The following is a 13,937-nucleotide window of genomic DNA, read 5'->3' on the forward strand; positions in this document are numbered from 1 at the left end:
CAAGTCCCAATAAGAGGAACCAGGATTTTGCTCCTCATGTCTGTACTCTCATTCTCATCTGCTGCTGAAATCCACTGATTAGTCCTACTGATTAGTCCCACTGAAGGAAAGTCTGTATTTGTCTGCTGTGTCATAAGTATTCTTACTCATAATTAGTTCCATCTGTAAGAGGTAGCCTTTCATGTTAAGCCTGTGTTTTATGAGGAATATTACTGTTTTGAAAATGGAGAGTCTGCTTAATCTAATGCACAACATGAGCACATACTAGCTGAACAATGTGAAGACCACTGTTTCATATGTCTACAACAAAATTTCGGGCACTTGACCAAAATGTTGATGACATTCAGTTTGGTAACATGTTCAGAAAGTTTATAATTAGCCACATGGTAGTAATTTACCTGTGGATAATATTTTCCCTTGCTGTGAAATAGTACTGTGTGTTGGGCATATAGCTGATTAAAGGTTAATAATTCAAAGCAAAAGATTAGTAATTCAAAGTACCTTAATCAGTTTATATGTTGGAAAACCAGGATTTAGTGGTTTTTGTTCTGGAATCACTACAAAATTTATCCAAAACATTTTGGTAATTATAAACACAATGACCACTAATAATTGTTTCTATAAATGTCTGTAATTTTTCATGCGAAAAAGCTTTGACCTGTATTAATACGAACTAACATTTACAAACCAACTTTAAATGCTTGAAGAAGGCTTCCAGTTTAATACAAAGCAAACTAGTCTTTTGCAACTACTAGCGTGTTGGCTTTTTAGTCCCATATATTTGAGCTTTAGCTGTGATAAAGGCTGATTTTTAAGGAGAGCATTACCTACTGGGCTGGTTTTAGATGATCTAGTTGCTGGTGAATGCCACTTAGTAGGAGGCAATGCTGAGATTCTGAGCATTCCCAACAGCCTTTTTCCACTTGATTGTCTGTGGTCTGAGTATGTGGCAGCATGGACATATGAATAATTTGTTATGCTGGAAACTTGGAGTAGAGGCTGGCTTACGAGGGAAAAAAACCATACAGATACTTTGTTATACTTATGGTTTGGTTTAAATTTATATTTTCAAGAACAGATAATTGGCAGATCTGTGAGAAGTGGTTAGTTCAGCATTTTTACAAGTATTTGAAATCTGCATCTTTTTGTTGGTCAGCTGTAGGCCAAAAGATTGTTTTTTCCCCAAGTTGGAATTAACAGATATGGTACAAATAGGATTTAAAAGTTTTGTCTTTTTTGGTTTGCTTTCTAAAATTGGTCCTTTTCTATGTTACATTGAAGTCTGATTGGTTTTGTTATATAATCTCTTTAAGTACTTAAAAAAACCAAAACCTAAATTATTTAGGCATTCCACAATATTTTCATTTTATAGTAGGAATAAATTAATTGGTGCAGCAAAACTTGAAAAAAAGTCTGCCTCCAAATCCCAACTTTCAGCTTCTACCCCAAAATAAATCCACAAACCCCCTGAAGTTGTACTTAAGACCATAGTGGTAAAGGACTTAGAGGCAATCCCACATAATACTGTGAATATTTGGGGAATAATTTCCCCTTCTTTCTTCCTGCTTCTTGCTGCACATTTCCATTTTCTCTTTGTGACCAACGTTATTGCAGTACCAGAGAAAAACTGCTGTTACTGTACTTTTTCAAGTAGCCCAGGACTTATTTTAAAAAATATTTGCCCAGAAAAGAATTCTGAAGATGCAGGAGAATCTAGTTTACTAGAAACTAGGCCTTGTTAGGAAAGGAACATTGAATGAAGATATGAAATTTATCCTCAAGTTTCAGAGATTAATAATTTCAGTATTTAGTACTGTTGCTTAATACTTAGTACTCTTACTATTTAGTACTCTTGCTGTAGAGCTTTTCAAATACTACTACCCAAATACAGAACAAAATACATAGTGAGAAATGTATATGATTTATGCATAAAATATAAGGAGAAGAGAGGAAGAGGTAACATGCTATTTTTTATAAATATACTATACATGGAATTCTGTGATAAGGAAACAGAGAAATTCTATATAAATAGCATAAATAACCTTTTTACTGTACACTGATACTAGCTTAGATTTTGGCTTTATTTAGATCTATTACACAGGAATAAATTTAGAAGTTTGTTTTAAATAACTTACTAAAATTATAGTTTTTATCGATCTTATGATGAAGTGACACATTTTGAAGAGGGTCTACAAAAAGCATTGTTTCCATGCAAAGTTACAGTTCAAGATGACAAAAAATTGGTAATAAACTTTCCATTGAAACTCAAACTTTTACACCAAATTTGTAATAAGTCAGACTTTGCAAATTGAAGTAAATGATAAAATTTGGTGGTGGTGTTTTGTTTTTTTTCTTCCCAAATCCTAGCTTAAATTTGAGTTTAATAAATTTACTTCATCACAAGAAATAAAATCTTGATGCATCCCTTTGTTACTGATGGCTGACAAAATTCTCTTTTGTGGGTAACAGGGCTGGTGTTAAAGTAACCTTGGGGTCATGGGGCAGGATTGTTGCAAACTAAATCTCTTCTTGATGACCTGAGAGAATTGGCAGAATAGCTGGCAATGGTATTTGCTTTGGAGGAAACAAAGATTGGTACAAATATCATCAATGTAAACCACACCTTTGTGTGTTGGTTGTAAAAGAGCAGATATGCCCACTATGAAACTGATTTTATGTTTCCTTGAAATGAAAGAAAAAATAAATATTTCAGAACTAAAAAACCCCAGAGAAACAAACAAAGCCCATCCCCCCCCCCAAACCAAACCAAAATCTGTGGGTCAACCTATGTGTGACGAGTAATTACTTTTCTTTACTCTCTTTACTCCTCTCTCTACTCTCTCCTCATGAACACAGCTATTGAAATGCTAAAGGCTTTCCCTCTGCACCGCTGGAAGAGCTGTGATGAAGGCTGACTTCTAATGCTCCTCCTGGGTTCCTCAGCTGCTGCGGTGCCGTGGCCACCATCTTGCACCAGTGATCTTATGAGCTGGCCAATTACTGTAACATGGGCTTTGACCGTATTGCCTGTGAGGTGCCCTTGTAAAGGTATAGGAGTTTGCCTGCAATATTTTGCCATCTCAGCCTTTTCTTTTGGCGCTTTGCAGACCCGTGTATGGGGCGCTGGCAGCGGGGGGCTGCAGGGGCCTCTGAGAGGAGAGGCCAGGGCTGCCCTGTGCCGGTCACAGCTGGTTCTGGCCGGTTCCAGCTGGCTGGGGGTGGGATGTGCGTAGAAGACTCCAGAGAGAAGGAGTAAAGTTAAGCCTGGGAAAAAGGGGAGGAAAGACTTTGGTTAAATGTTTGTCTCTGTTTCCCCCTACCTGAATTTGTAATTAAATTTTTATTTTGGTTGGCGATATGTTAATTTTCCCTGAGTTGAGTCTGTTTTGCCCGAGACAGTAGTTGGTATGTGATCTCCCCATCTCCGTCTAGACCTGTGAGCTCCCTTGCTCGCTTCTGCCTGTTTGCTGCCCCTGTCCCGCTGAGGGGGAGGGAGCCTGGCTGTTAGCCCCCGCAGACGCACCACACCGGCCTACGGAAGGCAAGTCTAGTATTGCTCTTTAGGGCATGACAATATGCATCACCCATCCCTAATGCTGCTTTTGTGTAGCTGTGTGGAAGAAAGCTGGCTTACCTTAGTGAACGATGCAGAGGGGAAGGAGTGTGACAGTGGGCTGACTGGATGGGAGCCTGCTTAGAAATGAAGTGTTGGGTTGAATGGAGAGTTGTGCTTCAAAAACAAACAAAATAAACAAAAAAAGAAAGAAGATAAAAAGAAGAAAAAAGAGGGAGACATGCTTTGCAACCCTGGAAGAATTGAAGGAGTTTGAAAGAGTCACAGATGGGAAGCGGGGAGAGAAATGAGTACACCCTGGGCTGTGAGGAAAGGCCCTTTGTGGCATACTTTAGATGGCCACTGACCTAGCAGGAAACATTTTATTTCGCTAAATAGGTTACACAGAGAAAGTATAAACCAATTATCTGCTTATACTCTCTTGATTTCAAATGCTACTCTTTTAAACATGCTTTAAACCTTGCCCAGTGAAAGGCTTTTGATTTGCAGGAGAAAGGTGAGATATGTAAAAATGATTTCACCTCTGATGAATAAGTTGTCTTTGGGTGGGAATGAATCACTTATTTGGAGCAGGTTGTAAAGGTTCAGATTTAGGTCTTTTTTGTCTCTTTAATAGATGATTGTGTATTTTACTGAATGGCAGCTTATTTCATGCACTTTTGTAGTTCTTAATAGAATGGTCTCATTGCTGCAGTTAAGCAGTATCTTTTAGTTTCCTCATCTAAAATGGATGCTAAAATCTGATGTTTGGGTCTGATAGGCAGGAAAAATAAAATACACCAATAAGAGGATACGCAATTTACAACATCCAGTCTAGCAGAGAGAATCATGAACTATCTAGATGTCCTCTGGCAGGAAGTAAGATTCAGTTGGTGGATAAGGTCTCAGGGCCAAGGTGACATGCAGGGGCAGGAGGGCACCTGAGAAAATGTTCTGTGCAATGTTCTGCACTTCCTGATCCACTGCTTGTGGAAACAAGGTATAACGTGTGAGGGGAATCTTTGTAAAGGAAAACCTTTAGAGTTTGCAAAGCAGTATTACCTAGTCGTGGAGCTGTCAGACATTGTAATAGAAGACAAGATATATCCAAGCAGTAAACACAGTGTTATAGCTGGTGACTTCTTCACAAATCACCTGGTGCTATCTTTGTCTTTTCATTATTGTTTTGAATGTTCTATAATAATACCCCTGTAGTTCGAGTGTTAGCCTTTTCTGACACCCAGATGTTTTATTATATTGAAGCTGTGGCTTTTTGATTGTGCAAAGGGACAGAATTTAAGATGTTCTAGTAAGCATGAACAAGAGAAATATTTATAATTGGGGTTTTTTGGGTTTGTGGAGTTTTTCAATGCTTTAACCTATAAAAAGCTGTAGGCCAATATCAGCTTTAAAAAGGGGGGAAGGGGAAAAAAAGTTCAACAAACTCCTTTTAACATTCTGTTTACTACATTCATGGCACTACCAGGATCCAAAGGCTAATCCAAGAAAGCATGCAACTAGTGATAGTTTTTGTTTGTTTTGATCTTCCCATCCTTTTAGTTTGAATTAGTCTGCCCTTATTACATTGTCAGGTAAATTAAAAGCATGCACATTGTTCCTTCAGTTTCTTATGGGATTTTTTCATTAGCTCCCCAATCTCTTGTGCTAAGCTGTCTTTCTAGTTGGTGACTCCATCTTCATCATGTTACTTGTTTTGTTTATACAAGCCAAATGAAAGAAGGAAAAATTAAATGTGTTTTCAATAATACACACTATTTTTAAAGTCTACTTTTAGTCTTTCAGGACTCTTTTCCTTTATTTTCATTTTCAGGTTGGATTTTTTTAATGTAATTGTGGGATTGGAAGCCTGTAATGAACAATTATTAACCCTATTATAGCTTTCTAAAAATATGTAAATTCCCATTCTTGGATTTCTTATGTGGTTTCCACTGACAGTTTTTTCAACCTTTTATATAGATGTGGAAGATACTTTAAGAAGGTAGGAGGACAAAACGCTTTTCAAACTACTGTATTGATTTTGAAACAGAATACTACTATTTTCTGGTCATAGATATAAAAGCTTATTTTTTCAGAAGTACTCAGTAAATATAGCTGTGCATATAAAGGCTTTCTTGGCTAGAAACTGAATATTCTAATTTTCTAAACAGGTGTCTCAATGCATGTACCTACTGCAAAACTAAGCATGCCAGAGGAGATCTTGCAAGTTATCCAATTGAAGAACTAGTGGACAGAGCAAAACAGTCTTTTCAAGGTAAGGAGTTTTATCCCTACAATAAAAGTCAGCCTCTGAAGTGTAGCAGGTCTTATTTTCACACATAATGATCATGATACAAAATGGCTCTATTACAGTATTGATGTTCTTAGTAGTCGTAACTGTGTCTGGGGGTGCCTTTGCGGTAGGAAGCCATTCTTTCATTATGTTGTGCACCACTATTTACAAAATGTAGTCCTACCATAAGGAGTATTTCATTTTGATTTTAGACTTGCTCAAATGAATTTCTGTGCAAACATTTTTTTGTTATGATGGGGAAACTAATATTTGGTCATTTTACTCTGTCTGGTTTCATAAAGGGAAAGACAGTAACTTTTTTTCACTCAACAATAAAAGAAAATTTCATGAACCTCCCTAGGATTCTTAAAACCCTATTTAAGGATACATTGCTTTTTCTGGTAATGGATTTCCTGGAGGAGTTCTGGAATGTTTCTGAGAGCCATACAAAGCTTATCAGCTTTTAAGTTCAATAGGATATTTGTGATGTCGCGTGGATCCAATCAAACATCAAAAGTTTTTCCTGCAGTACAGTACGCTGTCCCAGTATCTGCCTAAAACTCTTGTATGACTGGTAGTTATGATAGCTTTATTGTACCTTAATATTTGTTCTTTATATCTAAATTTTGCCTGTGTTTCAAAAAGACAGTTTCCAAATACTGCCAGTACTCATTTCTGATGCAATCTCTGTGAAGGCACAGATGTTGTTTTTTGTGTCTGTGTGCCATGTTGAAGGATTACACCTATATTAAAAAAATACCGAGGTAATTCAGGTGTAGCATCTCCTTCCATCTTTGTATCAAATACTTTGAATCAAGAGTAGAGCAATAAATACAACATGTGATGTCACATCCTCTGTGCATGTACAAACAGTACATGCATTGGGTTTCACTTATGGCTCTGAGTGTTGCAACTGTTCTAGTGAGAAGTAGGTCTCCAATGATTCAACATGTTTTTTAAATCCATCCTTTTTTAGGGATCCATGAACCTTATTTAGGTCAGTGATGAACTTCTGGCTATTCCTATTAGTAATATGCAAGGAAGAGTCCTTTTCCTAATCAAAGACCATGTTCACAGATTCTAAGTTCTACATTATCCACACAGGAAGTTCTCACTTAAGATTGTAAATGCCTTTTTCTTTTGCTTTTGTTAAAAGCCGAGCTCCTCTCTTTTCTTCCATGAAGCCTATCTATAATTGCCACAAAATTTCTCCTATTGCTTAGGTTTGTACAATTAATGCTGTGGTTGCTGTGAACTGGATTGTCTGTTATGATAGACAGGAATCCTGTCATGTCTCAGATCTCTTGTTTTAGTAGGACAAGTTTCTAAAACCTGTATGCGTATTATGAAATGGTCAGTAACTGAAATACAAGACGTATAAATATACTTGTTATTTTGATGGAGAAGCAGTTCAGGAAACATGTTTCAGAAAGCTGGAAGTTTTCAGTAGTACAAGACAGGTGATTTTGAAATCACTAAGTAGGAGAAAAGCTGCCATTTGATGGTTATGGTTATTATTATGCAGTAATTACCAGACACAAGTAGATGCCTGGTGATGTCAAGACACGTAGGTAGAAAAGGAACACTGCATTCTTTTCCTTTCATCCAGGTGTAACTCTGAAGTACTTGTACATTATGAGTAGCATAAGAATAGTGTTATTCTGATAGCACTGTATAGCTGTTGAACTGTTCTAAAGAAACTTTGAACAATTCAGCAAGGGAATATGACAAAGAGAAGATATGGGTAATACAGTCAGGATTATGGTTACTTAGGTTAATTATTTAAATTTTATTTAGATTTATTGTATGTGTGGAAAGAAAAAAAATTCAGACTTGTCTGTCCTATTATAGTTGTATTTACATGCCATAAAGTTGACATTAAATTAACATAAAGATGTATTTGCTTGACATAACAAGAAAGAAAACTCAAGTTTTGTTTGTCTTTGCAGACAATAAATGTGAAATTTTGTAAAGTATTTTGAACTTCAAGTATTGTACATTTGAATTGAAAATTCAGTAATTCAATTCATTTGTTGTACTGTGGCCTTTATTATAAATATTGACTCTTTCAAAATAACTTGATTTCTAATGGAAAAACTTGCCCTTAAGCTATTGTTTTGAAATTTCTTGAAGAAATGCTATGACGTGTCTCACAGCAGGCATCTCCAGGGAGTTCTGTTCTTATTTGGCTTTACACTAGTACCTTTCTTAGAGGCCATAAGGAAAGAAGCAAGTACTGAGTTGTAAAATGACAGGCTTTGCCTCCAGCTTTCACGTACTTAGAAAGAGGCATGAAATAGTCAGATACTTAGTTTGCAGTGTATGGATAGTTTATTACTGCCAGCTTGCTGCAGCTGGGCTGCAGAAACTTCATCAATCCAGTGAAAGACTTAAGCAATTCAAAGTCATTATTGAAGTTCTTGCTGAGTTACTGAGCCACAATCTCTTCAACAATCACTTCTGTTTTTTCAGATGTGTTGCTGAAGCTCTAGTGAAAAATACAGAGAGGTACAGATGTGTGATGAAAAGTTTTTCCACTTTGGAATTATTCTTGGGAGAACTGAGGTGTCTTAGAACAACAGCAGCGGAACAGTATGTGATGATTTTGTATAACTGCACAATCAAGTCATAAGAAAAGAGAGACTGATGTCGTTTTGCAGTGTTTTGTGTGTGTATATTCTTACAGTACACAACCTGATAGGCCCCAAAGGTGGGTTGTTTCAGTTGTGGAACACACTGAAAATTGATTAGAACAGCTGTATTTAGGGACATTTTGTTACAGGTCCTTATATCTCAGCACAAAAAAGCTCTCTAAAATGCTTTATTCAGGTGATCATACTTCGATAAGATTGCAGCTGACATCAAGAAACAGTATTTCTAGCAGCAGTATGTTGCCAGAACAGTCTTTAGTGTTATGATCAGATACTCCCAATTTTTCTTCAGTTGCTCTGGTACTGCAGTCTCTGGGTAGGATGTCTCTACATAGGAAGTATTTCCAAGCTATAGTATATGCTGCATTACTCTGCGGCAAGCCATTTCAAGTAGTCAGTGGACCAGTCCTGAACTGGTAATATTATGGTACATAATAATATGATATCTGTGTGACAGTGGCTGTAAGGTGGTGCCTGACAGTCATCACTCTGATGTTTGTCTCCAGGATGACTTCTGAAGATTTTTGAAACTCTTAGGCTTTTTAGTCAAAATTTAGCTCTGTGACTTTATTTAGCTGCTGTTTTTTGAGAGTTTTGCATACTTTGTGTAAGTAAGTAGGTATTTATTTCAGTGTATTTTAGAGTCCAAACCTTTATGTTTTTGGTCAGTTTTGTAAAAACAAATTTTAATACTCTGCTGAGAGTGGTAACTGGATGACAGCAGATGACAAAGCTGTAATAGTTCACATGCATGTTCAGATTATTTGTATAAGCATAAGCTTGATTTAAATCAACTGATTAAAAAGAGCTGGCTGAAATCGTCATGACTGAACAGATAGCAGCCTGTATCTTGTACTTTTCCACGCTCTGAAATAAACTGGTTTTCTTTTTTCCTTTTGATATTTTATTTTAATATCTTAAATTCAATATACTGTGCACAAAAACTGAGTGTGTTGCAGATTTCTAGTACATGCTACATACTTTCATAATGCATTGAACAAAGTGTTAAAGTGTACTGAAATTGAGTTTGTTTGCATACTTTCTATGGGTTTATGTCTCCTGTCTGACCTCCATAGTAGTTTTGAAGTTACAACTGACATCAACTTTAATTCACCAAATTTCTTGAAGAAAATAATCTATCTGAAGTTGAAAGTAGACTATTGAGGTTTTAGCTTTTTTAACTTTAAATTTTTTTTTCTGCAAATTTCAACTTTTAGTAAAGTAGTTGTATCATTTGTTTACATGGACAGCCTTGTCAAATCACATTATATAGCAGACTTCTATAAGACAGCTAGTAAAAGAAAAAGTATTGCGAAATATAGTAAAGTGGTCTTTGAGTAGAGAACAAATGTCTGCTGTAAGGTTGTTTATACAAAGAGGTTTTCTACAGCTGATAGTATAGCACTTTCTTTGTGTCATCAATTCAGTAGTATATTTTTTTCAAAATTTGCTATATCATGTTCAATGCTGTATTTTAGGGAATTGCATTTGCAGTTATGAGAGAGCTCTTTCTTTCCTTCCCAAAGCTACTTTATGTGTAACAATGTGTTTTTGCTTAGTATATGAAGTAGAAGGCTGAGGTAGCTGCCATTGGTCAACAGTGTTCCAAGGAGTCGCAAAAGTTAAACAAGCCTGTGCTTTCAATGTTGTGTGGAGTAGTGTCCTGGGATAGCTTTGGCTAAACTGCAAGACTGTAAATTGATTTTTTTTTTTTTTTTAAATAAATGGGATTTTAGTGACCATAAAAAGATATATAACTGATAATGCTACCTGGTGATTTGTAAACCCTACATATCGTGAGAGACTTTCTGGGCAAAGATAGTACTTTATATAGCCAACAATTTTTGCTTGTTCAGCAAACTAAGTTAAAAATATAAATAGTTTTATGGAATTAGCTGTTATTTCATTCTAGTTTACAATGAAAATCTTCTGCATGCACCAGTACAAAATTACACTTCTTTAGCATTGCATGCCTGTTGCAGATGGCAGGGAATATACTGCTATTAAAATATACACTGTATAATTACTACTATATTAGCTTATTTTATGGTGGCAACCAGGGAGCTCAAATGAAAGTCAAGTACTGTTGGGAAATGTTGCTCTTGTATCCTCAAGCTATGTGGAACAACTGCTTCTGGATGAATAATTGCAGTGGCAAAATGTAATTTATTTTTATGCTATTATTTGCGTGATGGTTCACTGGCATTAATGGTGTTGAATTCTGAATGACGCTTCTGTTTAGGAAATCTTGGACAAAATCTGGCATTACAAAGCAGAGGAGCTATCTAAACGAAGATTCTGAGTCTCGACTTTCATTAGTTGTCTTTAGCAATTATCCCTAATCTTGTAGATTTTGAAGTGTTGAGAGTTTAAAAGAGATTAATGTTAAATATTTCTCTCTCTACAAGTATTACTGTAAGCAGATGTTTATGCATAATGATAAGGATTGATTTTATATAATGTGACTGGTTTCCAGAGCTTTTCAGATCACTGTGAGCTTTGCTCAGTTTTAGTAGTTCTGATGAGGTGCTGTCAAGACATTCTGCTTTATTAATTGGTAACTGTTTTTCTTCCTGCACAACTACCAGTAAGCTCTTTATATGTGTTCAGAGCAGCTGCCATTCATGAAAGGACAAGTGTGTTTGGTTTCCCATTAATTGGCAGAAGCAGTACCAAATTAGGATGCTTAGCCTATGTCTTCTCGGTAGTGGATTCGGTCTTTAAACATGCTGCAAGTGACTGGGTGCCTAATCACCCAGATGGAGACCTGGGGTGCATACTCAGGGTCCTTCTGGGGTGAAACTAAGACTGTAGAGAGAGCAGTTGTTGTATATGTAGATCTCACCTTGATGCGAGATAAACACTTAGTCAGAGTCTGGACATAGACCCAGGAGTGAATAAGCTGTCTTAGTGGTTTCAACATGGCCTTTGTTAATGATCCTAAGCGTGCCCCAGGAAAGCTTTCTTAACTAATCTTAATTCCTTGCTTACCAATATTTTTGCCCTCCTAGTGTCAGTGTTTTGTCAAGGAAGTATATGTATCTATTACACCCACACTGATGTTTTTCTTCTGTAGCCTAGCAGCATTATCAGAAGTCAAGCATTTTCTCGTGTTTCTTTGTCCTAAATTTTATTCAGCAATTTCTGCAACAGTCCTGAAAGAAAGCTAAGTCTTCTTCCATACTAGCCATATGATGAAGAGACTTTGTTGAGAAACCTGTTGGATAACAAATTCAATACAAAAAAAGTGCACTGGTGTTACCCATCGATACCTGGGTACTGAGTTTCCATTGTTCATATAAACTCAAATCTTGACAATGTGCAAACTGATACTTGATGCTGATTTTGTGGCTGTCAATTAATTTCTATTGGAGTTATGCTTGAAGATGCTTGGAAACTCCCTGAAATTGAGTCTGCACTGTATGGTTCAAACACATCATCGAAGACTATGACTCTGTTGTAAGGATAGATTGGGGTGTGCTTTGTGTGGGCCAGAAAGGGAAAGAAAAACTTGTCATTATATGTATATTGTTAAATACCAAGAAAAACAGAACTATATCATGTTAATGGCAGACAGCTAATCAATTAGTTGAATTAGATGGTCATGTCTTTTGGAAGTGTTGTTTTTTGGGTTTTGGTGGGGTTTTTTAAATTCAGTTGTCTTTTGGAAAGATTGGGAAATCTGCTTTGTATAGAACTGAAATATGTTTGCTTGGTTGTTCTCAGAATAAAAGGATTTGTTTCATTTTGGATTGAATTAAATATTTAGATCAACTTGAATATTTTGTTTGGTCTTCAGAGTACCCCTTGGCTTTCAAAATATAGGTCAACTCCAAAACCAAACATAACATTTGTGAGTGGGGTGATTTTTTTTTTTTTAAAGGGAATCGTTTACTGTGGAGAATGTTTACACTGAAGCATTTCACTTTCATTCCATGTGAAATATTTCACCATTTTGAAATGTTGTTAAATTTTAAAAATTTTCTCTCCTTTTGAAAGTTTCATGATTTCAATACAGAAATGATGCTTGTTCCCCAAAAGCTGTAAGCTAAATTTTAGCAAGTGTCTGTTTCTGTTCAGCAAAAACAGCTTTAGAAAAGCAAGATTTGTAGTATTATTTACCAGTCATTGCCCAAAGCAGCATAACAAAGAGTTGTGTATAAAATTAAGAAAGTTAAGCACAAGGTACTTTTTCATGCTGTGTCCTTTAGAGCAAAAAGGAAGCAAAGATAAAGGCAGGTTTTAACTGTAAATGCAGAGCATATCTTATTCTTCTTTTGCCGCTTTAGCCACACTAAAGAAAGCTTGAGAGTGAAAAAGCAAATGTTAGTATGCTTTAAAAACCTCCAAAAGGGGTTGCAAAAGCCAAACAAAAAATTTTCTTGTAAGGTGAATGTAATGAAGAAACATGAAACTTGGATGCTGGTGGGCTGTTTCTTGAGTTCTCCCATTCTTAAGTGACACTATGCGTTACCCCATAAAAGCCTCAGAAGGAAAACCCCCATACTTAATATCTGATATAAAATGATATGTTGAAGATGTAGCATATATTGGCTTCTACTTGCTCTCTTTTAGCAGCAAGAATGACCTTGTAAGAGTATGAAATCCATGCCCATTATAATTGGTTTTAAACTGTCTTATGGAATGCTTTTCTGTTGGAATAGACAATTTCTCAAAATACTGAATTTTTGACAGGAATATATTGAATTCAACAACAAAGTTCTGTGGAAAAAGCTGAATGTGTTCCATTTAGCATTGTATAATGTAATGCTTGAGTTTTCTTTTCCAAAATGCTTTTGCCTCTGTATTTTCTAATTTACAGAATCAAAAAGTTTTGATGCGTAGATTATAACTTATATAAGACAGGAGAATTTTATATGGAAATATTTTCTAACAGACACTCTTTACCCTTAAAAAAACCAAACCCAAACCCTATACCATTTTTCAAATCCTTTCTAGTTCAATTTTTTGGGAGAGCAGAATTTTCCATATCACAGATAATCTTGATTCATACCCAGCTTTGCTATGCATAGTGTTTCCTTATATTGTTTGGTTTTTTTATTTTGGGGGGAAGGGGGAGAATGGTGGCAGTGTTTTTCTCTTCTGTCAGCCTTTTTACTGATTGTTAAGAAAAGTAGGCTTTACTCTAATATTGTTGCATTCCAAGGAGCTTGGGCTGCTGTATTTGAGACACTTCGATAAACAATTTCTCTTTGTTCTTCTGTGCTTTTTGGCTATAACTAAAGAGCTAGGTTTTTGTTGTTGTTATTAAGTTTATTAAAATTCTTTCTGTTTTGCCATTTGTGTCTTATGAATGTTTTAAGTTTCTCCTGCTGACTTTGCTAATGCACAGAATACTTAGGCCAAGATAAATATTTTGGTACCAGCCTGTCATTTCTTAGACTTATGTGGGATAGTGTAATGAATTAGTTTTTCATGGCCC

General features: G+C 36.0%; 1 protein-coding gene across 2 annotated transcripts in view; it reads left to right on the forward strand.

Moving 5' to 3' along the window:
- CDKAL1 (CDKAL1 threonylcarbamoyladenosine tRNA methylthiotransferase) overlaps window positions 1-13,937 on the forward strand; it is a 432,576-nt gene that overhangs the window by 187,233 nt on the left and 231,406 nt on the right. For both annotated transcript variants that reach the window (XM_072853370.1, XM_072853371.1), the window contains exon 9: window positions 5,722-5,825. In XM_072853370.1, the coding sequence (XP_072709471.1) occupies window positions 5,722-5,825 (104 nt within the window). The remainder of the gene's footprint in view (window positions 1-5,721; window positions 5,826-13,937) is intronic.

The sequence above is a fragment of the Ciconia boyciana genome, chromosome 2, assembly GCF_034638445.1.
Source record: "Ciconia boyciana chromosome 2, ASM3463844v1, whole genome shotgun sequence".
NCBI classification, from domain to species: Eukaryota; Metazoa; Chordata; class Aves; order Ciconiiformes; family Ciconiidae; genus Ciconia; species Ciconia boyciana.